The sequence below is a fragment of the Halichoerus grypus genome, chromosome 4 (genome assembly GCF_964656455.1).
Source record: "Halichoerus grypus chromosome 4, mHalGry1.hap1.1, whole genome shotgun sequence".
NCBI classification, from domain to species: Eukaryota; Metazoa; Chordata; class Mammalia; order Carnivora; family Phocidae; genus Halichoerus; species Halichoerus grypus.
In genome coordinates this window covers 186,763,681-186,790,587 of record NC_135715.1, presented here as the reverse complement: position 1 = coordinate 186,790,587, position 26,907 = coordinate 186,763,681, and the positions used below count along the sequence as shown (strand labels likewise).

Sequence of the window (26,907 nt, the reverse complement as noted above, 5' to 3'; positions counted from 1 at the left end):
GGTTAGCCTGGTGATGGGTATTGAGGAGGGCACGTTCTGCATGGAGCACTGGGTGTTATGCACAAACAATGAATCATGGAACACTATATCTAAAACTAATGATGTAATGTATGGGGATTAACATAACAATAAAAAATTAAAAAAAAAAAAAAGAATCATGTATGGGGTTAACAATGATTTAAGACAGATACTTGAGATAGTTACGGGGACCAGAAGAATATCTACTAGAAGTGCTAAAAATATGGCTGTCAAAGACTCTCTTAGGAATATAATGCCAATCATCTTGGGAAAGACTTTTTCACCAAACTTTCTAAATAGCTTCTTGTAGTAAGAAAATTAACCTGTAAAGTTAGCCAGATGTGGAGAATAATACAAATAATCTAAGGCCCCCATCTGCCTAGTGTATGTTTCTTTCATCTCTCTAATCCTTGGTGACATCTGAAAAACAGGATAATAATGTCTATCTTGCTGGGGGCCCCTGGGTAGCTCAGTCAGTTAAGTGACTCTTGATTTCAGCTCAGGTCATGATCTCAGGATCCTGAGATCCACCCCTGGTGTGCAGCTCTGTGACCAGCAGGGAGTGGGGGGATGGGGTCTGCTTGAGGATTCTTTCTCTCCATCTCCCCTTGCCCTTCCCCCCACCAAGTTCTCTTCCCCTCTCTCTCAAATAAATCTTAAAAAAAAAAGATCTGGCTGAGATACCAAAGAATTAGAGATCATGCAATACAGAAGGTCCCCAGCACAGTGCCTATGAGAATTTTATTACTCCTGTTGTTTACTTTCAAAACGACAGAGATAAGGTCTCCTAAAACACTTAAAGACTCTAGCAAAATGAGTCATTAAACAGCTGTGCTGAGAAAAAAAATACACTAAATGATAATGACCACTTGTTAGAATTATAAAGCATTAATGACCTAAGACTTTTTTTAAGTTTATAATATGAAACTAAACTGGTTATCCACTCTAAAAAATTTTAACCATTATCTCAGTGGATCCTGCTCCAACAGTAATTAAAATCTGAAGAAAATACAAGAGAATGTCTCCAATATCACCAATACATGTTAAATTAGCCTCAGGGAGGAAGGGAAAGTATACACTCGGCTGGCCAATGTCCAATGACAGTATCACAGGAAGGCAGTCTCCACAGCCCCAAAGTGTCTACAATGGGAAGGACCCAGCAAACCCAAGCAACAACCTAGCTCCAAATGCCTCTAGTCCCCTTCTTAAGTGCCGCTGTCATTCAAAAGGTAGGAAGGGAATATGCAATACTCTCAAGAGCATCTACTTCTGAGGGAAGGAGCTAGGCAGAGTCAAATATAAACTCCTAGCACTGCACTGTGGCAAAAAGAAAGGGAAAGCAAAGCTGCACTTCCCATTCTGTTCCTGTGAGGCTCCACATAAAAGTCTTAAGACACTTTTGATATAAGCAAGAATCAACACATAGAAAGCATACCTTAGATTTCTTCTCACCACACAGAGAAAAGCATACCCACTGATTCATAGTTTAACTGTTTACAGATAAAAAAACTATATGATCTTTTAAAAATTGCCATTTGGGGGGTGCCTGGGTGGCTCAGTCAGTGAAAGGGCTGCCTTTGGCTCAGGTCATGATCCCATGGTCCTGGAATCAAGCCGCACACGGTTGATTCCCTGCTCAGCAGGGAGCCTGCTTCTCCCTCTCCCTCTGCCCCTCCCCACCACTCATGTGCACGAACATGGACATGCTCTCCCTCTTGCTCTCTCCAATGAATAAATAAAATCTTCAAAAATTTTTTAAATTGCCATTTGCTGCCTTAATGGTTATTTTAGTTCATTAAATTTGAAGCTTTTTTATCTGGCTTACTTACTTTCAAAACTAGTATTATCGGGACAACTGGATGGCTCAGTCAGTTAAGCGTCTGCCTTCAGCTCAGGTCATGATCCTAGGGTCCTGGGATTGAGCCCTGAATCAGGACTCCCTGCTCAGCGGGGAGTCTGCTTCTCCCTCCCTCCGTCTCTTCCCCGGCTTGTGCTCTCTCTCTCTCAAATAAATAAATAAAATCTTAAAAAAAAAAAAACAGTATTATCTAGGAATCTCTACCTAGAATTTACTTTTTCCAGGAAAATAATTTTCTCCCCACCCCACAATCTAACCAGAATCTAGAATATTCAGAGGATGGCAATCCATTAGACAGGGAAGAAAGAATCCATGAAAATGGCCACAAAGTGACAAAAATAAAGCCTATTCATAAAACTTTCAATAGGTTAATTAAAAAGCATATATTAGAACTATGGATCTCTAAAAGCTTAACTCTGTCCTAGCGTGGAGTTTAGCTTCAAAACATTTGCAGACAGTTCAACACTACATTTCCTTTTTTTTTTTTTTAAGATTATTTATTTATTTATTTGACAGAGAGAGAGAACACAAGCAGGCGGAGTAGCAGGTAGAGGGAGAAGCAGGCTCCCCACTGAGCAAGGAGCCCGATGGGGGGCTCAATCCCAGGACCCTGGGATCATGACCCGAGCCAAAGGCAGTTGCTTAACCAACTGAGCCACCCAGGCGCCCCTAACACTACATTTCCAAATGATTTCTAGTTACTTACATAGAGGAACACATATATTTAACTTATTTCTTTAAATTATGAATTATCCATAATTACTAATTATGAAAAGTTGTTATTTACACGTTCAGTCAAATCAATACTTTATGCCTGGACTTGTGCAAGAAAGAGACAGGGGTGTCAAAGAGACATGAACCATAACCCCAAACTTCAGGGATTTTGAAATATACTTGGAAATATTAAAATGCCAAAAAGTATTTTAACAGTCATTCCAGGAAACAATAAGAGATATCCTAAGGCAAGCCATGTTTGGTAGCAAATGAATGGCTTAGTCAATAAATGCCCCCTTGCGTGAAGAGAAAAGAGAGCTGTCAGACCAGGAAAGCCTGCCTAGTAGCCAGGGAAGCATTCCAAAAAAAGGAGAAAGTGAATGAGGTCTCAGAATTTATTAATATTAACTGTAAAACAGTTAAGAGCTTATTAATTTATTCTTGGTTTCAGAAAACAGCCTGAGATGGATGGCAGTAATTGCAAAGTTATTGCTCCTCTCCTCACTCAGAGATACCGGAGGATGGTCACCAAGGATGGCCACAGCACACTTCAAATGGATGGTGCTCAAAGAGGTCTTGCATATCTGCGAGACGCTTGGGGAATCCTAATGGACATGCGCTGGCGCTGGATGATGTTGGTCTTTTCTGCTTCTTTTGTTGTCCACTGGCTTGTCTTTGCAGTGCTCTGGTATGTTCTAGCTGAGATGAATGGTGATCTGGAACTAGATCATGATGCCCCACCTGAAAACCACACTATCTGTGTGAAGTACATCACCAGTTTCACAGCTGCATTCTCCTTCTCCCTGGAGACACAACTCACAATTGGTTATGGTACCATGTTCCCCAGTGGTGACTGTCCAAGTGCAATCGCCTTACTTGCCATACAAATGCTCCTAGGCCTCATGCTAGAGGCTTTTATCACAGGTAATTGTTTTTGTTCTTAAAAAAATTGCAAGTGGTTTGGAGAGGGGATAATCAGTTATAAGCAACTGTGTTGTAGAATAATTTAATTTGCATTATTAGCAGGTAATATCGAAGATTGAAAAAAAAAAGTCTATGGCCAAATGAGAGGTGAATTATAAGAAACCTGACTTACACTTAAATTCTACCTGTTGGAACTCCTTAAGAAAAAAGGGACCATTATGACACTAACTTGCAGTAACATCTTACACCAAAAAAATATTAACAAAAGGTCTAAAAGGCATTTTTCAGAGAAGCTAAATACTTTGTCAAATAAGTGGATAAATACGTTAAATGCATATTTTGACAATCATTTTACCTAACAGAGGAATTTGATTTTTTTTCTCTTTACTGGGTTAGAATTTCCTCCTCTGAGTTTATCTGTTCAACATTTACTCATCATCAGTGAGCCTAGAGCACAATAGTCAGCATTATATTTAGAGATCAAGTAAGTATACACATCCTTACTGGAAATGTGGCCACAAAGATTATGAAATTTTATTTATAAACCTGATAACACGTAAGACTTTCCTCTAAGTAAGGAGGGCTAGTGTCACTTTTATAAGTGATATATATACAGTTTAAAAATAAAAAAACAAATCGATAAGAAAACCTGGCTTTAACACACTACGCAATAATAATCTGAAAAGGTAAGTAAAGGGCCAAATGAAGGGTGATCTGGAATGAAGTCCAGTGTGCTGCCAACTGGCTCTATAATCTGTAACAAATCACTTAACTTCCCTGCAGGAGTTCTTAAACTGGGTCAGTCATTAGATAAAATTTAAGGGATCCATGAACTTAGGAAAAACTTGCATCTTTCTTCACTTGCCCCTAACTGAAAATTGCCATTTCCTTACACTATAAACACAGACAACAAAAAACAGCAATACTGGTTTTTATTGGTATCAGCAATACTGGTAACTTTGATACAAACAGAAATCAGGTATTTTCCTATCACACTACAGTACTTCAAAAGTACACTATTAAACCCGCCACTGTATTTTGTTTAATGCATTAAAAAAGCACACATGGTACTATAATTTTTTAAATGTTCAACTCAATTTCAGTATATTTGGATTCCTTCATTATGTATTTTATTTTTATGCATTTAAAGCATAATTCTGGTAAGAGGTCCACAGATCTCTCCAGCCTGCCAACAAGATCTGTGGCACAAAAGTAGTTAAGAAATCCTGACCTACAGCTTAGGGGCACACAGAAGATGCACTTTGAAAGGTACACTGAAATCACCTTAGAGCCAGAGCCTTCTAAAATAAAAAGGGGAGGAGGGGCTATATAAGTTTCAAAGTTAAAAAACTGCTCAATGTATTACCCTCCCTACCCCAAATCATTCTACTCTGAATCTAATTTCTACTTCAATTTGAAATAATCTCATTACAAATGAATTTCATTTATTTTGTTATTTTTTTTTAAGTGGGGGCAGAAATGTAATAAATGACCATTCTTTGATTTTTGTTGAGAAATGAGAATACAAAGTTACATTTCTATGTAACAAAATGAATTCTGCTTAACCCTTCTGAAATCATAGTTTTAAAATAATGGTGTATGTACATTTTGAAAAATTCTTCAGGCAAATGAGACTACCCAAATTAATGTGTTCATCAATTCTTGACTCACTTGGAAGGCATGGCATGAAGAAATGTGTAACTATTTGATACACCCTTCTCATTCAGAAAAGGTATTCATATTTCAAGTGTTCGTTCTAAAAAAAATTCAATGATTTCTAATTTAGGTGCCTTTGTGGCGAAGATTGCCCGGCCAAAAAATCGAGCTTTCTCAATTCGCTTTACAGACTTAGCAGTAGTAGCTCACATAGATGGCAAACCTAATCTAATTTTCCAAGTAGCCAACACTCGACCTAGCCCTCTTACCAGTGTCCGGGTCTCAGCTGTACTCTATCAAGAAAGGGAAAATGGTGAACTCAACCAGACCAGTGTGGACTTCCACCTTGATGGCATCAGTTCCGAGGAATGTCCGTTCTTTATCTTTCCGCTAACCTACTATCACTCCATTATACCATCAAGTCCTCTGGCTACTCTGCTCCGGCATGAAAGTCCTCCCCACTTCGAATTAGTTGTGTTCCTCTCAGCAATGCAGGAAGGCACTGGAGAAATATGCCAAAGGAGGACGTCCTACCTACCCTCCGAGATCATGTTACATCACTGTTTTGCATCTCTGTTGACCCGGGGTTCCAAAGGTGAATATCAAATCAAGATGGAGAATTTTGACAAGACTGTTCCTGAACTTCCAACTCCTCTAGTCTCCAAGAGCCCAAACAGGACTGACCTGGACATCCGTATCAATGGACAAAGCATGGACAATTTTCAGATCTCGGAAACAGGACTGACAGAATAAGACGTCTTTCCATTACACCCTATTTTTTAATGTATTAAATATACCCAGCCAGTTATGCAGCTACTTTTCCTTCATATCTCATGTTTTCTCTTTTTTTAAATGCTGATTACATCTCTCTGATTACATCATGGTAATCAAGCCTATGCCCATAAAAATGGCTGAGCTAACAATCACATTCTGGAAATATAACATTCTACCTTACAAGTTTGTATCTGTGGTTAACTGCTGAAATCAATGCATCTCAACATGACAGATATTTATTACAGAAATGTTGGTGGATTTATAATAAGGTGGTATGATACCACTAATGAAGGTAAAACAGGACAATTAAGTTTAACACAGCCAAACTCTAAAATCAATCACAAATCTCTCATTTCATCTGCAAGCTGAAGTGACAATCTAGTCTTAAACCTAGCTCCCTGGGTAGAATGATGATTTCACAATATTTAATGAACATCCTTTTAAAACTGTTATTTTTTCAAGACAACAAAGATCATTCCTCTGGTTCTTCATACTACAAAACTGGAGTAAGTATTACCCCCTTAATTTTTAACATCTAAGAACAAAAATTCACACACACACAAAAACAGCAAAGTATAGATTTATACACAGCTCTAAAAGCATCTGAGCATGATATCCAAACACATGCACATGTTCACGTATTTGATCAGATCAAGTAAGAGATCCAGCCTGAATTAAACCTATGAGGTGGTATTTTTGTAAGGAGATGCAAAATTCTATCTACTAAAAGCTACCTTGTATAATAATCAAATAGTGATTTAAAAATTATAATCAACGACTCATCTGAATGGCTTCTGACCTAAGTAAAAACATTCTCTTCTTACCTATGATCTATTCAATGATATAAAAAAACATGACACCCTAAGTAACACATAAATGCAAATATATTTAAGTTTTTGTAGATATAAAGGTTTAGTTACATATCATTCAAATAGGAAAAACATCTCCAATAGATAAAGCAAAAAAATTAGGCAACAAAGTATTTTCAAACCCAAATTCCTGTTTCCAACTTCAAATAGTTTTTTCTATAAACACAAAATGAGTGTTTATTCACCAGTAGGAGGTTGGACTAGATAAACTCTATTATTTCTTACCAAGTCTAATACTCCATGAAAATTATGCTCTCTCTGCTTCAATTTTTATTCTACATATACTTAGATGAACCCTTACCCTTACCTCCAGTTTAACTTAAAACCATTCTCTGCGTACTTTTCATTTTGACTTAAAAAAAAAAAAAACTGTCCTCAAAGTAAACAAAAACCAAAAAAGACACCCTATCAGAATTCAAGTAGATTCATGGCTGCTCTTCTTTTCTGAAATTCCCCTTATTCAGGTTTAATAAGAAAAGTGAAAGATTAACCCTCCCCACTGGTAATGATCCAGCCAGGAATCATCCCATGAAATAAACACGAGCCTAGTATAGGCAATCAGTCCTGAAGAGTAGGACAGAGCAGTAAGTCACATTTTCTACTCTTTGACCAAAAGGAAAAGCAAATAAAGAACTCTGGAGTGGTCTAAGAGCGATACAGCAAAAAAATATCAAGGACACAGAAACTTAATTATTTTAAACTTTTGCTATTTGGAAACTTTAGGCATTCTTAAATGCTAGTCAGACCAACAGACTTTTTTTCCAACCCAGGACTGTCGTAATACCTACAGACAGCAAGAATTCTTATTTCTATAATAAAGTAATCAGATTCACCTAACTTGTGAAAATAAAGTAGTATCAAAAATTTATATGGTATGGGCGCCTGGGTGGCTCAGTTGGTTAAGCGACTGCCTTCGGCTCAGGTCATGATCCTGGAGTCCCTGGATCGAGTCCCGCATCGGGCTCCCTGCTCGGCAGGGAGTCTGTTTCTCCCTCTGACCCTCCCCCCTCTCATGTGCTGTCTCTCTCATTCTCTCTCTCTCAAATAAATAAATAAAATCTTTAAAAAAAAAAAAAAAAAAATTTATATGGTATGTTTTTTCCTAAGAGCTCTACATCATTTACACAGATCACAATTCCACCAGTTAAGTGAAGCTGCTCAAAGTAACACAAGGAAGTGAGCAAGACCTGGGATGAGTCTCCCTGCAGACACAGCATGTTCTCCATTCAAGTCACAGAACTCTCAAAAAGTACACTATGTATATATAAGCTCTGCATCTGAAAATTAGATGTGACTTCCAGAACTACACACACCCCAAAACAACTCTGTTGGTAAACTAATGCTACTTAATAAATGTTTCACAAGTAAACAACTAAGAAATGCAATCAAAACCTTCTGTCTAGGTGGTTGAAAGCTTCTGAAAGCACTGTTCATGATTCTTCCACTTACCTCAGAGAATCACAGTTTCTACATTAAGGATTAAGTTTTCTGCCAAGATATCATTATCCTTTCAGGAGAAGGAAGTGCAAATTGAAAGAGGGGGAAAGTCCTGGGAGGTGGGAACAGCGGCTCTAATTCCTGGCTGCATAGCTCACTAACCTGGGGTACCTGGGAGCCCAGTGATGCTATCTTGGATACATGACTAGGAAGACCACATTGGAATTAACTTTAGAAGTGCTTTAGAAAACCAATACAGACAGCATAACAATCCCAACAAACTAGACAAGTAGTTACTAAAAATCATAAGGTCTAGTTTTATATATGTGTAAGCCCATAATACCTACTCCTGGCAGCAGCCTTGTAAGCAAAAGCTGCTATGTCTACTTTAAAGTATTTCACACCAAAATGCACTAATTGATATCACATTGGGCTGAACCTCTGGTATCAACTGGATCAATTTTTATTTCTTAATGATCTTCCAATTTCATCCTCACAGAATCATACTACAAGATCATCACTGGACCTGATCTCCCCCTCTCCAGCAACCAATTCCTACTGAATAGCAATTATAATTCCAATGTTACAGGCCTTTTCCACCTCCACACTCTCCCTTATTGTGTTCACAGGAAATATGCAGGATCCCTGCCCAGATGTCTGTAAACACACCCATTTCTCTCCATATAAGAAGCAAATATATGATATGAACCAACTCTAATTTTAAAACCAACAAGTCATTCTGGGACCTTTAATACTCAAATTATTTGGTATCATAGAACATCTCACAACTGACCAATATATCACTCTGTCCCAACAAATTACTTTAGTACTGCCATTCTTGAAGAGTGCAAGATACAATTATGAGATTTCTTTAATCTATAATATTTTCAACGGAAGTGGATTACTTATAAAAAGAAAAGCTCAGAATTATAAGCAGTTAATACAACCTGAAGTAAGCATCCTGTCAAAAAACATTCAGTAAAATCCACTATGATTTGTATATATGTGAAACTTGCCCTGATATTTTAGTAAGAAAAACTCTTTATATTCTTTACCACTTCACATAAACTTAGCTTTATGGAACTCATCTTTTCGAAGATGTATGTATAAGGGCAAAGAAAAAAACCTGTTTTTTAATAGAGAGTGGGGAAATTACCCAGACTGAATTAATATAGTTAAAATAATGATGAAAAAGGAACTTCACACTCTATCCAAACCACCAAAGTATGACTATGTGTCGAACAGTTCAAATCAAGCTACTGTCTTTACAGGGAAAACACTGCTTTCCCAGGTAACCCAAGTCATTTTCAGACAACTCTACCAGACCTTTTTAAGATTGTGTCAAGTTCTGGAAGTCACATCTAATTTTCTGCCTCCTTAAACCTGCCCTTTAGATTCACACAGATCAAGTTTAATTCCTCTTTTATGATTGTTAGGCAAATATTTGCAGAGAGTAACCCTAAAAACCCTCCTCCACACCCTGTCCTGCCCACAGTCTTGTCTGCTGTGTAAACAGCCCCATTTCCTTCATGCATCCCCCATCACAGGGGGTCAAATGCCCCAAACATCCTACTCCAACATATGGATCCCTTCCAGGTGTGGCCCCAGTACTGCACGCAATACTTAAGCTGTCCTGTGTCAACATAAAAAGACAGCGGGTGTCCCTAGCGCTTGCCTCATGAGGACACTTCAGTTCTAGTAAATGCTGCGCTCGGCACCGTCCTGCTGCTGGTTTAACATTGAGCCCACAGTTAGCTGAGAAGGCTGTGCTTTTCCCCAGCAGGATGCTATGACACCATTACTACATATCTTCAATTCTAGAGTTTATGAGAGACTTCCTTGGCATTTTCTGCTGTTAAACCTCCATTTGATTAGATCTGATCTCTTATTCCATCTTAATTCTGATCTCAAGTCCCAGTTGTTCCACTCTACAGCTATCCCTCTAAATACTGAACGATTTGAAAATCTGATCACACACCAACACTGTCATCTAAAGAAAAGGAGTATTTATATAGCACCTCGCACAAGGCCTATCACAGGAGTAGGAATTCAATAACTGTTGAACAAATAAATGAGTCCATATACTCTTATTTTTTTACTTTTTATTTTATTTTTTATTTTTTTTAAAGATTTTATTTATTTATTTGAGAGAGAGAATGAGATAGAGAGAGCATGAGAGGGGGGAGGGTCAGAGGGAGAAGCAGACTCCCCGCTGAGCAGGGAGCCCGATGTGGGACTCGATCCCAGGACTCCAGGATCATGACCTGAGCCGAAGGCAGTTGCTTAACCAACTGAGCCACCCAGGCGCCCCATATACTCTTATTTAATCCTAAAAATTCTGTAGGGCCTTCTTACCTCCATTTATTATAAGACTACTGAATATCTGAGAACTTAGATTACTGGTTATCTTCTGACTTGAAAACCTATACTCTTTAAAACTACCCCTCATTATCTCTCCATATTCACTGGAAAAAGTACTGAATCAGACAAGGATGGGAGAAGTCCTAAAAAATATCCCAAGATAGTATTTATCCAATAGTCTATAATACAAGTAAAGCCACGCAACTAACAATAAGTTATCTACCCAGTCTTCCAAATTTCTTTGTGCTACACTCATTTAACTTTTCATTATTATGAATACAACTGATCATTCCGATGCCATGTTAATAAATGAGAAATTTAAATTACTGATATGCTAAAATGAATTTGATATGAAAACAGTGATGCAAAGTTGACTGTTAAAACTACTAGTGTTAAAAAGAAATCTGCAGGGGCGCCTGGGTGGCTCAGTTGTTGGGCGTCTGCCTTCAGCTCAGGTCATGGTCCCAGGGTCCTGGGATCGAGCCCCGCATCAGACTCCCCGCTCAGCGGGAAGCCTGCTTCTCCCTCTCCCACTCCCCCTGCTTGTGTTCCCTCTCTCGCTGTGTCTCTGTCAAATAAATAAATCTTTAAAAAAAAAAAAGACAGAAATCTGCAAATCAGGGTGCCTGGGTGGCTCAGTTGGTTAAGTGACTGCCTTTGGCTCAGGTCATGATCCTGGAGTCCCTGAATCAAGTCCCACATCGGGCTCCCTGCTCGGCAGGGAGTCTGCTTCTCCCTCTGACCCTCCCCCCTCTCATGTGCTTTCTCTCTCTCTCTCTTAAATAAATAAAATCTTAAAAAAAAAAAAAAGAATCAGCAAATCAGTCTGTGAGTGATATTTACATACTTAACATATTTTTGAGAAATGTTTACTCTTGTCAGATGTAATCATGCTCTAGAGAACTTTTCTGGTACTTCTGGGAATTTGGAACTTGCATGGTGATTTTAATAACTCCAACATTATTGTGAATCAGCATTTCTTTTTCCTCTCATGCATTAATACCTACTGGCAGTTTGGAAGGTAGTACCTTTAATCAGTCAGAAAGCCCATCTTAACATTTATATTCTTTAATATAAACTGATTAATTCACCACAAACACTGAAATCTTGTTCTCTTACTACATAACTTTTAAGTCAGTAACTACCTTAACTATGATTTATTTTGACTGCTATCTCATCTCGAAACAAGGAAAAAACAAAACAAAAAACAAAGATCATACATCAAAAAAAACAGATGAATAAAGAACTAAAGTAACTGGGATGCCTAGGTGGCTAGTCAGTTGAGCCTCCGCGTTCGGCTCAGGTCATGATCCCAGGGTCTTGGAACTGAGTCCCACATTGGGCTCCTTGCTCAGCAGGGAACCTGCTTCTCCCTCTGCCTGCCGCTCCCCCTACTTGTGCTCACTCTCTCTCTCTCTTTCTCTCGCTCTCTGACAAATAAATAAATAAAATCTTAAAAAGAAAAAAAACTAAAGTAAGAACATTCAATGCTCTCTGATATGAAAACAAGCATTAGCATTTTCCCTATTTCTTCTCCCCTTGTGAGATGTATCTACATTGGGAAAAGGGAGTTAACAGACTGAAATTTCAGTTCACAAGATAGCCTTAATAAAGAATATATGCCTTGCAAAGAACACACAAACCTAAAAAGTTAAACAAAGGAAATCCTAATGGTTATGTCCATCACCCCTGGTTTTATACAAAAGAGCCCTCAAATAACCATGGAATTATAAATGCAAGCAATGTTACGACCCCATCTACTGGAGAAGGTGCAGGTAACTGAGTCAACTTTTAATAAATGTATCCTTGAGCCTTGTTACGAACTATTATCATGGAAATCCAGATAAAAATACTTCAAAACAGTAAGCAAGCCTTACCTACATCTTTTCGTCCTGGTTTTTCAAAACGTCTGTCACCTCTAGAAAAGATAAAATAAGTTTTCAAACTTATTTCAAAAGACTTGAGAGTAACAGACTTCCCATCCGTGACACCCACTGCCCTTTGTCTAATAGCACTGCTTTCTTTTTCAAATTATAAAACAAATGCATGGTTATTGCCTAACATTTGGAAAATACAGAAAAGCACAAAGATGAAAACAGAAATATCCACTATCTCACTTACCAAAAGCTAGCTTCTATTGACCCAGAACTGTTCTTTTTGTTTTATAAATTATAGATTTTTTAATTAGATACATGATTTATTTTAGATACACGCTATACGTAGTTTTATATACTGCTTTTAAAATGCATTTTCCCACATCATTAAATATTTTCAAAATCATCCTAACTCTAATGGTTATATAATATTCTATTGTGTGGATATACCATTCTATAAGAAACCACACTGATATTAAGCTGTTTGGCTTGTTTCTAAGTACATTATAACCATCATTACAGTGGCCATCTCCGTACAACACAACTTTGTGCAACTGACCTCCCTCATCAACAGACGTCACATAAAGTCACAAAGAACAGAGAAGATGCTCTAATAGCAACAAACAATAAAATGTCAATTGTCAATGCCTCCCACTGAATGCTAATCAAATAGCAAATCTGATTAACTATGAAATATTCATGCTGGCACTAACATTTGAAACTATCTATCTAGAATGCTGCTTCTTTTAAATAAGGATCATTTAAAAATTTCTTAAAGCTTGATACTCAATTAGCAGCATTTTTTTAAATGAAATTGTGTAACTATGCACAGAAGTATCTCCTCTGTAAAAAGCAGAAAAACATGTTTTTTACACCAAGAAACCTTTAAAACAAGATCTGGATCTTTTAGTTACCTTTCCTCCCAGCTCTGTGACCTATGCATTTCCCTGCCACCTCCTCGACCAAACACACCCTCTACTTCATCAAAGCTTCTTTGGTAGAAACCACATTCACCTCTGCCTCTGCCTGAAAATAAGAAAACAGAAAAAATGATACTCAGATGTCAACTTTGGCACATATTCAACACCAAAGATTAATCTTTGAAGTTCTGTCGCTACACAAAGAGAAGGTCTACATTTAAACATTTAGCAAGGCCTGATGGATCTTTACCTGAGAAACCAATAATGGCACTGAAGAGGCTAGACCACAGGAGGGTGAAAGAAACAAGTTAGAAACAGATGTGAGAGTCCCAGTCCCAATCCTGAACAAAAAACAGTATCAACATTCAGTTCTTTAAAAGTTCAACAGTGAAATTCTAAGAAGATCAATAAACTATTACTACAAATTGGACCTTTTATTGGATTATTTTCAACAAAAATGAGAGATTTGGAGAGCTTGGGAAGAGAGCACATAAAGTATAAAAGCCAAGCATAAATGTTAAAATAATTTATCTAACTCCAAAGAAAAGATAATTTAATAGGGTCTATTAACTTTGTGAACTAACTCCTTAAAGGATATTCCACAGCAACAAAGGCACTCTTTCCACTCTGCTCAAGTCTTCAAATAAGAAAAGTATCAGGACTGAATATGAACCAGAGGGCTGGTGAGAATGTGCCAAATGCAGGGATTGAGAGGCTCTAGGTGTTCAAGTATAAACTGGCCTTTACTGAAGACAATGTGGTTAGATCTATCAAAATTTGACCCAATGATTCTAACTACAATTTATCCTAACAGAAATACATGAATATGCAAATATATTTATATGAAGGAGTTCGTTGCAATCTAAAACACCAGAAACAACCTAATCAGTCAATCAATAAATTAATTAATTCTGATAAAACAAATTGGGAGAACACTATGAAGCCACAGAAGATAAAACACTGACATTAAAAGAAATCTACATTGTCCTATTGAATGACAAAAGCATGCTAAATAACAATACTTATAAAAATAACTCCACCTGTATAAATGATAGAACTGCACAGTCAGGAAATCCAACTGCTGGTCTGGGGGCAGAAAGCAATATGAACTTTTAGCTTTATACTTTCTGTGCAATGTGAGGTTTTCTCGACTAACATGCACCATTTGTATTCAACACACAGGTCAGAAAACTGGGAAAGGGTGGGGAGTCCAGGGCTGTACTTCGATGAAATCTTAGCCATCATCCGTAGCTCAACTTCTTTAACAGTGTAAAACCACCCAAAGAAAAATGATGCTGAATCTCGAACAAAAGCATGAATGCATTCTAAAGCTAAAAACAACTGAGTTAAATAACTGTGGCAAATATCCAGTAGGATTTTTACTTCTTGCTTAAAATTTATCAAAACGTGACTCAGAATATAGTTGTACTTTATACAACCTTATATGAAATGCACACAATTATATGTGGGTAATCTTAGAAACAATGGGCACCCTTTTAACTAATCCGGATAATCTATTTCTTTATCTATAAAATGGAAGTGAAGACTAGGCTTGACTATAATAATCTTAAAGTTACCTTCCAGTTTTGTCAATCTAACTTTACACCAACTTAAAGCTGAGAGGCTCTAGGTGTTCAAGTATAAACTGGCCTTTACTGAAGACAATGTGGTTAGATCTATCAAAATTTGACCCAACGATTCTAACTACAAGTTATCCTAACAGAAATACATGAATATGCAAATACATTTACATGAAGGAGTTCGTTGCAATCTAAAACACCAGACACGTCTTCTGGTTTCAGTACCTCTCTCCTGAGGAAATGTATACATTTCATCTAAAATCCTAAACCAGTGTAACGCAAACATAACAGTGTGGTGATCTCCCACAATGATGATTTTTAGGGTGAAAGTCCCCTCTTCTAAAGAGAACAATTTTCTCAGGTAAACCATTAAGTACATGACACCTTGAAAACGAGTTTTATTTTTGAAATTTGAATATGAAAAATAGCCTTCAGGTTGCCAGAAAAACAAGCAAACCACAGACAAAATATTTTCTGCCAGTTTTATCTAGCATCAGTACTGGTCCTCCTTATCAGACTAAAGCTTTACGAATGGGCACATAAAAAGAATCAGATTCTAGAGCTCTCCAGTTTGTAAAACATAAGGAATAATCTTCAAAGTACAAGGACCATAATCATCTATAAATATAGTTCTCATATAAGAAAAAGCAAGTATACATAACATGAAGAATCTTTCAGACAGCTAAGTATTTAAAGAACGGCCCTATTGCCTGAGATTTCACCAGATTACTTTGGGAGAATAAAACATACTTCCTTTAAAAAAAATACACACACACACACACCCCACTTCATTTTAATGATGATGAGGACAAGTGGCTAACAACTGTGTAGATCTGCTGTATTATTAAACATCTTAACCAGATAAAATAGAAAGATGACAACTTTGATGGGGAGTTGTCAACAAGGGAACCACTGTTTCCCCACCCATTTGTTTAAATTTTACTAGTTCATGATATTTAGAAGTCTAGAAGTCAGTCGATTTTCACATCAAAGTTTCCTCAAGTTAAAATAAAGAGCCAAAGTAATCATCTAATGTTAGCCCTGCCCATGCAAAACAAAGCAATAATCATTACTTAACCAACAAGTTAAAATTAAGTGCTAAGTGAAAAAAACAAAACCAGATTAATGGTCTTATGAAATCATTAGAAAAGAAATCAGAGTTCCAACAATGGTGTTAGAACTGTTTTTCCCAAAGTCAGTTCATTCATTTGGCTAGTTTCATGCCATTTGTTCACATCAATGTTAATTAAGTCACCACTTTTCTCACAGTATCTATCTTTTGCACATGCCCTGTTCAAATTCTGAATGTAGGACAATATGTGATAGCTCTCTACTTCAAAGAAATCACAAAGCAGGGAGAAATTTATCAATCTTTGTTTCTAGATACAGAATTTTTTTAAAGACTGTTTGGAGAGACTGGTTAGTATTTGCAGCACACAAAGTTGGTGATGACTTGAGGCTCATAAAACAGCTGGCTTGGGGGGCCTAGGTGGTTCAGTCGTTGGGCATCTGCCTTCGGCTCAGGTCATGATCCCAGTATCCTGGGATCGAGCCCCGCATCAGGCTCCCTGCTTGCCGGGAAGCCTGCTTCTCCCTCTCCCACTCCCCCCTGGTTTGTGTTCCCTCTCTCGCTGTGTCTCTGTCAAGTAAATAAAATCTTTAAAAAAATAAAAAATAAAACAGCTGGCTTGTGGGCCACACTTCTTGAGTAATAATCTCTGTAGGACTTACCCTAAAGAGCATAAGAGGCAAAGCTGCCTGAGTGTAACCTCTCCCTGCTGTCAGCCTACCGTAGAAAGACACAGGAAACACCCAAGTAGCAGGCCAGAGCCATCTCCAAAACACCACTGCACCACCAAGATGCAAAGATCTCAGATGAATTCTGGACCAATAGAACCTAATTACATGTGGGAATCTGCATGGCCTGTGGGGCTTCTGAAGTGCATACACGCCTAAATCTTACCACCCAGTATTCTGTGGCAGAGGTAACCGCTCTTCTAGAGACTAACAAATTCAGAAGGAAAAACCATGTATACCTTGGTAATAGTACCTGGCCTACAAGTGGAGAACTTTAGTTAGCCTCTTCATTAATCACCACACCTGCATTCCCACATTCTGAATGGATGACTGAATGCAACCTCTTCACAAAAATGCATAATCTAATACAGTCTCTGTAAAGACTAGGTGTAAATGGAGCACTTGGGTGGCTCAGTCGTTAAGCGTCTGCCTTCGGCACAGGTCATGATCCCAGCGTCCTGGGATCAAGTCCCACATCGGGCTCCCTGCTCAGCGGGAAGCCTGCTTCTCCCTCGCCCATTCCCCCCTGCTTGTGTTCCTGCTCTCGCTATCTCTGTCTCTGTCAAATAAATAAATAAATAAATAAATAAATAAATAAATAAAATCTTAGAAAAAAAAAGACTAGGTGTAAATTACTCTAGTCATAAGGCATAACTTTAAGAAAAAATAATTTAGATATTCCACACTCTTGATCATGCCAAGCTGGGTGGTGCAGTATGTGGAAACAAAGGCACCTAGCTTTGTAGAGACCTAATTCTTCCACTTCTAAAGCACCTCTTCAAAAACTTACAGGATATGTTTAGGCTACTGCTATGATTTAACCACCTTAAGAGGTAAATGCTAAATATTTATATTACAAACATCCTTATGTTGCAGAAAATCAATGAACACAAAACGGAGCAGACAGCAAAAAAACAAGTAATATCAAAAAATAATTATTCTTCTGAGACACAAATCTATAAAACTATAGGTTAAATAAGTGACTGCTTATTATTTTTTGATCTACCTCTAAAACAGCCCTAGTACTGATGAGACAGCTTTTACTAAAGCCTCCCTGTTGCTGGAACCGGCACACCGCCTTATACAGAAACCCAGTGTCATGGAGGCCTGCGGGGACTTCAGTGCTGCGCCAGGAGCCAAGGCACTTCTAGGAGCTATGGCAAAGTGCAAGGTTCCCTGGGCATGAGGAATATGGATGTGGTTTTGCCAAAGTTAACTAGGCCATCCAGAATCCTCACATTCAAGAATTACCCTCCTCTGCTCCAAATCAGTGGGTATGGAGCAGATACACTGAGAGATGGTTCAGAAAACAAATGTTCAGGACACTTCGTATACAGTTAATGTCAAAGAGCAGTTTTTTAAAAATCAAGTATTAAACTATGTTTAAAGTGAATTCTCTCTCCCTCCATTATTACGTTTTCCACATGAAAGCTCACCTCGCCCTCTTGAAGAACTTCGACCTCTAGGAGCCCCCACCACTGTTCCTCCTCCTCCTCGTCCTGTCAATCGCAGGACAGCGGCACTATTTACAGACATGGAAAAGTTTCTCTGCCAAAAAAAAAGAAGAAAAGAAAAAAGAAAAAAAAAGTGGATGAAACAGATAAAACTGTATGGTGCTCTTCCCCATCTCCCATTTCAACTATAAAATGCATGTCATTACTACAAGCAATGGGAAACCGTAACTACACCACATCCTAAGATGATCCAAAACCTGATTTTACCTGTAAATCTCAAATTAACATTTCTGATCAACAAACACTGACCACCAATGCGTTATATTATACTAGGTTCTGTGAGGAAATATTAAATAATCCTCTAAACACTGTATGTATCCAGAAGCAAATGGGGCAAATATGCGTTGTAATAGAGAAAACTTGGTAAAAGAAATCCGGTTTGAAAGGATTCTTTAACTAGTGAAAGGTGGAAACGAGATGGTCACAAAAAGTATGAATCAAGAGTAGCATGATAAGGAGGAAAATAATCATTTTTGCCTCATTCTGATCACTAATGTGAATTACCAACTCCAAGTAGTATTTAACAGAATGACAAGAATCATAAGTAAATAAGGAAGGGCCAAATAAGAATCAACCATCTTAATGGGGAGGAGAAAGGAATGCTTGAAAAAAATAAAAACCCCAATCTCTCAGTCATAAGCATGAACCTGCACCCACAGCCAATCTGGATAGAGTCAAATACAGTAAGATAGGAGTGGGAAACCTTCAAACATGAAGAGGAAGACACAAGAACACAGGAAGCCTAGGAGTGAAAAATGTTTAGTTGATATTTCTGGGTAAACGGAAATACATAGGTCTTAGGAAAAGGTAAAGCAAGAAGCAATTTTTAAAATCTTGAAAATGATCTATAAAATATAAAAATCCAGGACTGCCTGGGTGGCTCAGTCGGTTAAGCATCTGTCTTCGGCTCAGGTCATGATCCCAGGGTCCTGGGATAAAGCCGCACGTTGGGCTCCCTGCTCTGCGGGGAGCCTGCTTCTCCCTCTCCTCCCCACTCGCTCTTGATCTCTGTTGCTATCTCTGTCTCTCTCTCTCAAACAAATAAATAATCTTTAAAATAAATAAATAAATATAAAAATCCTGGCTGTTTGAAGGAGAAATCTGCAATAGCATTTTAAACTCAGAGAATGTTGGAATATATGCTTACTTGAATACTTTCTGTATCCTTAGAGCCTAACAGACATTTGTGCAAAAATGCAGAGTTGTGGTATAATGAAGAAAATGCAACTTCTGCATGGCTGTAGCTAAGGGCCCTCCTGGCAGAGGGGCGAGAAGTGACGCCTTATTAGAGTTGGATAGAGGGGGGCGCCTGGGTGGCTCAGTCGTTAAGCGTCTGCCTTCGGCTCAGGTCATAATCCCAGGGTCCTGGGATCGAGCCCCGCGTCGGACTCTCTGCTCAATGGGAGGCCTGCTTCTCCCTTTCCCACTCCCCCTGCTTGTGCTCCCTCTCTCTCTGTGTCTCTCTCTGTGAAATAAATAAATAAAATCTTGAAAAAAAAAAAAAGAGTTGGATGGAGGGGCAACTGGGTGGCTTAGCTGGTTAAGCGTCCAATTCTTGATTTCAGCTCAGGTCATGATCTCAGGTTCATAAGCAAGACTATGAAGTCCCAAAATCTAGATTCATATATTCTAACACTGGAAAAACAGAGCTCAGAGCTAAATGCATTATGTATGCCAGGACCCCATGCAGTTGAACACATTACCAAATATGCATAAAACTCAAATGTACCGATCAATAGGGCGCAGGGAAACTTGCATATGCTTTCCTATACCCTCACACAATGCAGCTGAAAGTGCAAACTTCTATCACCTCTGGAAGATGATTTCTCAAAGTATATTTAAATGTCTATACCCTTTAACACAATTCTCTTGTAACACATGTGAAAAATCACAAAAGCAGAAAGATCTTAAACTGCAGAACTGTTTGTAAAATCAAAATTGGGAACCACCCGAGTATCAACCAATGGTAGCTAATTTAAAAATCACGGGGCGCTTGGCTGGTCAGTCTGTAAGAGCATGCTACTCTTGGTCTTGGGGTCATGAATTCAAGCCCCACATTGGGCAGAGACCTGACTTAAAAAAAAAAAAAAAAAAGCACATGGCCATCTACATGTGGAATTCTACGGAGCTGTTTAAAAAAATGAGGCAGGGCGCCTGGGTGGCTCAGTCGTTAAGCGTCTGCCTTCGGCTCAGGTCATGATCCCAGGGTCCTGGGATCGAGCCCCGCATCGGGCTCCCCGTTCCGCGGGAAGCCTGCTTCTCCCTCTCCCACTCCCCCTGCTTGTGTTCCCTCTCTCGCTGTGTCTCTCTCTCTCTGTCAAATAAATAAATAAAATCTTTAAAAATATATATATATAAATAAATAAATAAATAAATAAAAATTAAAAAATGAGGCAACTCTATTTATTAGGTTGAACCATATGAACTCGCTTACATTCAAACCAATTCTGATCCACAAAAACTGCAATTTCGTATGGTCAACCAAATGTATAAAGATATAAAGCATAGCTGTAATAAGGAGCACAGAAAGGCCAGATTGCCTGAAACTGAATTTTTGTTCCTTTATTCCACTTCTCTGTGCTTATTTTCCTCATCCAGATAAAGTAGATAGGAACAATATTTACATCTACTTCATGGGTCGCTGCCAGCACTTAACACATGACATGACAAGTGCTTACAACAGTGTCTGACACATTAAAAGCTAAACAAGTATTTGCTATCATCTCAATAGATGTTTAGGTGAAAACAGTGAAGTGTAGAACTTTATGCACAGCATGCTGCCATTTATGTCTGTGCGTGCTTATAGGAATAAATATGTAAGTAGTTGCACACTTACTAACTACCCCTGGGAGGAAACACAAGAAAATGAAAACTGGCTACTCCTAAGGAACAGCAGGTAGGTAGAATTAGGGTGATTCACGCAACTGCTTTTCACTATATGTGCTTTCTGAATTTTTTATATATATACATGTATTATCTATTCAAAAATACATACAGTAATTTTCTTTGATGTCAAATAAATAAAATACAACAATCTAAATTAGGTAGCAGCTATGTAAAGAGTCATGGTTCTCAAACTGAGAAATATATTCAAGGGAAATGCCAAACCAAAACAGTGACTAGATGTTTAAGCATTAATTTTGTTTTAAGAAAACTTTTTTCCAGGGCACCTGGCTGGCTCAGTCAGAAGAGCAAATGACTCTTGATCTCAGGGTTGTGAGTTCAAGCCTCACGTTGGGTGTACAGATTACCTAAATAAATAAACTTTAAAAAAAATGTATTTTTTTCCTAGCTCTATTTTATACATACATGCAAGCACACATATATATAGAAGAGCACAAAATTAGCTTGCATTTCAAAGATAAAATATCTCCTTCAGAAAATTTAATATATGCAACAAGAAGCTACTGTAGGTTATTAGAAATATTCACCGCCCCCATGAAGGTCAGGGGGTGAAAAAATACGCAAAATTCTAGTCTTCAAATATCTAAACAATCCCTAAAGGGGTTTCCTGGTCATCCAAAGGACAAACATCAAAATGTTAATTAATCTTTTGCCAGCTTTAAGCACTGCTCTACGTTAGCATGTTTTTTTTTTTAACACTTATTTGAGAGAAAGAGCAGGTACATGCGTGCAAGTGGGGGGAGGGGCAGAAGGAGAGGGAGTGAATCTCAGGAGGATTTCCTGCTGAGCATGGAGCCAATCTCACCTCCCATGAGATCATAACCTCACCCAACATCACAGAGTCTGAGGTTTAACCAACTGTACCACCCAGGTGCCCCTATTCCAGCATATTTTATAAACAAAAGATACCAAAAAAGTGTCAGGAAATTCAAAATGATACATTTTAAATGAGTCCAAAAATAGACCCTGATGATCTTCTATAACTACCATAATCATAGTATCTATCCAGATCTTATTAACACTTTAAAATAAATCTTTCCATTATAAAAGCAGAATGAAGCTTTACCCCCTTAGTCATTCCACAACTACTTTTGTTGTGTAGGTATAGTCCAAACCTAACGTGACTCTTTTTTTTTTTTCCAAATTGTTAACCAAAGGTTCCCAGCAGCACTTTAATGAATAATCTTTGCTTTTTCAAAAAATTTATTTGGCACTTACTAATACTAATTTCTTAGAAGTGTTACAGGATGTTTCTGGATGAATCAATTACTCATTCTGTTGATTAAAATGTCTATCATGTTTTGGTAACGAGAAGCAAGTCCTCCTCCCTACATGTTAAAAAGCTTTTCTGGCCCATTTAATCTCTAAGAAACCTAGGAAATAATTAAAAGAAAAATTAAAAGAAATTATAAAAATATACATAAATATCTTAAAAATCGCAAGATAATCACAAAAGATTAAAACTGGTAAACTAAGGCATTGGTCAGAAACATGGCAGGATGTCCACTATCACAACCGTTGTTCAACATAGTACGAGAAGTCCTAGCCTCAGCAATCAGACAACAAAAAGAAATAAAAGGCATCTCAATCGGCAAAGAAGAAGTGAAACTCTCATTATTTGCAGATGATATGATACTTTATGTGGAAAACCCAAAACACTCCACCCTAAAACTACGAGAACCCATACAGGAATTCCGCAAAGTGACAGGATATAAAATCAATGTGCAGAAATCAGTTGCATTTCTATAAAACAAGACAGAAGAAAGAGAAATTAAGGAGTCGATCCCATTTACAATTACACCCAAAACCATAAGATACCTAGGAATAAATCTAACCAAAGAGGCAAAGAATCTGTACTCAGAAAACTACAGAATACTCATGAAAGAAATTGAGGAAGACACAAACAAATGGAAAAACGTTCCATGCTCATGGATTGGAAGAACAAATACTGTGAAAATGTCTATTCTACCTAGAGCAATCTACACATTTAATGCAATCCCTATCAAAATACCATCAACTTTTGTTCCCTAAAATTATGTATAGAACCAGAAAAGACCCCGAATAGCCAGAGGAATGTGAAAAAGAAAAGCAAAGCTGGTGGCATCACAATTTCAGACTTCAAGCTCTATTACAAAGCTGTAATCATCAAGACAGTACGGTACTGGCACAAAAAAAGACACATAGATCAATGGAACAGAAGAGAGAACCCAGAAAGGACCCTCAAATCTATGGTCAACTAATCTTCAACAAAGCAGGAAAAGCATATCCAATGGAAAAAAGACGGTCTCTTTAACAAATGGTGTTGAGACAATTGGACAGCCACATGCAGAAGAATGAAACTGGACCACTTCCTTACACCATATTTTTTGAGTCTAAAAAATAGACTCAAAATGGATGAAAGACCTAAATGTGAGACAGGAATCCATCAAAATCCTAGAGGAGAACACAGGCAGCAACCTCTTCGACCTCGACCACAGCAACTTCTTGCTAGACAGGTCTCCAAAGGCAAGGGAAACAAAGGCAAAAATGAACTATTGGGACTTCGTCAAGACAAAAAGCTTTTGCAGAGCAAAGGAAACAGTCGACAAAACCAAAAGACAACCGACAGATGGGAGAAGATATTTGCAAATGACATATCAGGTAAAGGGCTAGTATCCAAAATCTATAAAGAACTGGGCAAACTCAACACCCAAAGAACAAACAATCCAGTCAAGAAATGGGCAGAGGACATGAACAGACATTTCTGCAAAGACCACATCCAAATGGCCAACAGACACATGAAAAAGTGCTCAACATCACTCGGCATCAGGGAAATCCAAATCAAAACCTCAGTGAGATACCACCTCACACCAGTCAGGATGGCTAAAATGAACAAATCAGGAAAACGACAGATGTTGGCGAGGATGCGGAGAAAGGCGAACCCTCCTACACTGTTGGTGGGAATGCAAGCTGGTCCAGCCTCCCTGGAAAACAGTATGGAGGTTCCTCAAAAAACTAAAAATAGAGCTACCCTATGACCCAGCAATTGCGCTACTGGGTATTTACTTCAAAGATACAAATGTAGTGATCAGAAGGGGCACCTGCACCCCAATGTTTATAACAGCAAAGTCCACAATAATTAAACTATGGGAAGAGCCTATATATCCATCAACAGATGAATGGACAAAGAAGATGTGGTGTATATAAACATACAATGGAATATTATGCAGCCATCAAAAAAATGAAATCTTGCCATTTGCAATGACCTGGATGGAACTAGAGGATATTATGCTAAGCAAAATAAATCAATCAGAGAAAGACAATTATCATATGATCTCACGGATATGAGGAATCTGAGAAACAAGACAGAGGATCATAGGGGAAAGGGGGGAAAATTGAAACAAGATGAAACCAGAGAGGGAGACAAACAATAAGAGACTCTTAATCTGAGGAAACAAACGGAGGGTTGCTAGAGCAGAGGGGGGTGCGAGGGATGGGTGGCTGGGTGATGGACATTGGGGAGGGTATGTGCTAGGGTGAGCGCTGTGAATTGTGTAAGACTCATGAATCACAGACCTGTACCCCTGACACAAATAATACATTTTATGTTAATAAAAATAAATAAATAAAAATAAAAAATAAAATAAAAATTTAGAAAACAGGCTAGGATTAGGGTTAGCTCACATAAATCCAAACATAAACGAGAAAAAGACTACTAACCAAAGAAAAATCAACAAAGAACAAAAATTAAATATAAATGCAAACATTTTAAAAACTTTCACTACACTGGGGAAAGAAATAGAAACTAAAACAACAGAAGAGGGGCGCTTGGGTGGCTCAGCAGTTCAGCCATTAACTGTCTGCCTTCGGCTCAGGTCATGATCCCAGGGTCCTGGGATCGAGCCCCGCATCGGGCTCCCTGCTCAGTGGGAAGCTTGCTTCTCCCTCTCCCACTCCCCCTGCTTGTGTTCCCTCTCTCCCTGTTTCTCTGTCAAATAAATAAATAAAATCTTAAAAAAAAATAAAACAATAGAAGAACATTTTGCCAAATTTGCAGAGAATTTTTTCAATAAAATTATTCAATGTTGGAAGTGCAGAACAAAGTTTATTTTTTTTTAAGATTTTAGTTATTTATTTGACAGAGAGCGAGAGACAGCGAGAGAGGGAACACAAGCAGGGGGAGTGGGAGAGGGAAGCAGACTTCCCGCCGAGCAGGGAGCCCGATGCGGGGCTCGATCCCAGGACCCTGGGATCATGACCTGAGCCGAAGGCAGACGCTTAACAACTGAGCCACCCAGGCGCCCCCAGAACAAAGTTTAATGTACACTATCACCTGTATAAAAGGGGGAAGACTTATTTAATATTTCTTTGGAAAAATATATGATAAACTTCTAACACTTGCTGCCTTTAGGAAAGGGACGCTGGTGGCTGAGGGAAGGGATGGGAAAGCAATTTCCTATTACACACTGTTCTGTGAATTTTTATTTTCAAATCACGTAATTTATTCCTTATTCAAACAATAAGTAAATAAATCTGAAAAAATAAAAATGCTGAATATGGCAAAAGTTAATAGTAAAATGCTACAGTTATGCCATCAGTGAAACAAAAGAGATATCCTCATACAAAACTTCTGGAAAGCAATTTATGTTTTTTTTTTTTTTTAAAGATTTTATTTATTTATTTGAGAGAGAGAATGAGAGAGAGCACATGAGAGGGGGGAGGGTCAGAGGGAGAAGCAGACTCCCTGCTCAGCAGGGAGCCTGATGTGGAACTCGATCCCTGGACTCCAGGATCATGACCTGAGCCGAAGGCAGTCGCTTAACCAACTGAGCCACCCAGGCGCCCTGGAAAGCAATTTAGTTGTATGGAACAATTTGCTTTATTTCTGGACTTCTATTCCACTGACCTATATGTCTATCCTTATGCTGCAGTTTTTTGGTTTTTGTTTGCTTCTTTTTTATATACTGCAGGTTTTTTGTTGTTGTTGTTTTGGTTTTTTACTTTTTTTTTTTTTTTTTTTTAGTGTTCCATGATTCATTGTTTTATATACTGCAGTTTTGATCACTGTAGCTTTGTATGTAGTTCTGCAATCAAGAAGTATGTCTTCCAACTTGGTTCTTTTTCAAAATTGTTTTGACTATTTGGGGTGCCTTGCAATTCCATATGAATTTTAGGACCAGCTTGTCAATTTCTACCCCAAAAGCCCCTGGAGTTTCAATGGGGACTGCACCAACAGATTGATTAGCCATGTTAAGTCTTCCAAGGCTGCATGAACACTGATGGCTTCTCAGTTATTTAGATCTTCTTTAATTTCTTTCAAAAGTACTCTGTAGTTTTTATGTAAAAGTCTTACATCTCCTAGGTTAAATTTATTACTATGTAATTTATTATTTTTGATGCTATTGTAAATGAAACTGTTTTCTTGATTCCCTTTGAGGATTGTTATTGCTAGCATACAGAAATACAATTGATTTTGGGGTGTTGATGCTGTATCCTACAACTGTGCTGAATTCATCTACTAGTGCTAATTATTTTTTGTGTGTGGGATTTTATGTTTAGGATTTTCTCTATGCGGGATCATGTCACTTGAAAATAGACATAATTTTACTTCTCTTCCTATTTGGATGCCTTTTATGTCTTTTTCTCGCCTAACTGCTCTGGCTAGAACTTTGAACACAACGTTGGATTATCAGTAGTCAAAGCAAGTAACCTTGTCTTGTTCCCAATT

The 26,907-nt window shown here is 38.1% G+C and overlaps 2 protein-coding genes across 10 annotated transcripts in view; one reads left to right on the top strand and one right to left on the bottom strand.

Annotated features, from left to right (window-relative positions):
* Window positions 1-26,907, bottom strand: part of GIGYF2 (GRB10 interacting GYF protein 2) — a 146,869-nt gene that overhangs the window by 74,030 nt on the left and 45,932 nt on the right. For 8 of the 9 annotated variants that reach the window (XR_013447430.1, XR_013447431.1, XM_078071460.1 and 5 more), the window contains 3 exons: window positions 18,219-18,330; window positions 13,400-13,511; window positions 12,489-12,529 (listed from right to left, as the gene is read on the bottom strand). Coding sequence is in view for 7 of the 9 variants with exons in the window: in XM_078071460.1 (XP_077927586.1) it covers window positions 12,489-12,529; window positions 13,400-13,511; window positions 18,219-18,330 (265 nt within the window). In the remaining 2 variants the exon portion in view is untranslated. The remainder of the gene's footprint in view (window positions 1-12,488; window positions 12,530-13,399; window positions 13,512-18,218; window positions 18,331-26,907) is intronic. The other variant, XM_078071465.1, reaches the window with a different exon arrangement.
* On the top strand, window positions 3,055-6,230 carry KCNJ13 (potassium inwardly rectifying channel subfamily J member 13). The gene is made up of 2 exons (XM_036109576.2): window positions 3,055-3,514; window positions 5,301-6,230. The coding sequence occupies exons 1-2, from the start codon at window positions 3,055-3,057 to the stop codon at window positions 5,921-5,923; spliced, it is 1,083 nt and encodes a 360-aa protein (XP_035965469.1). The 3' UTR covers window positions 5,924-6,230.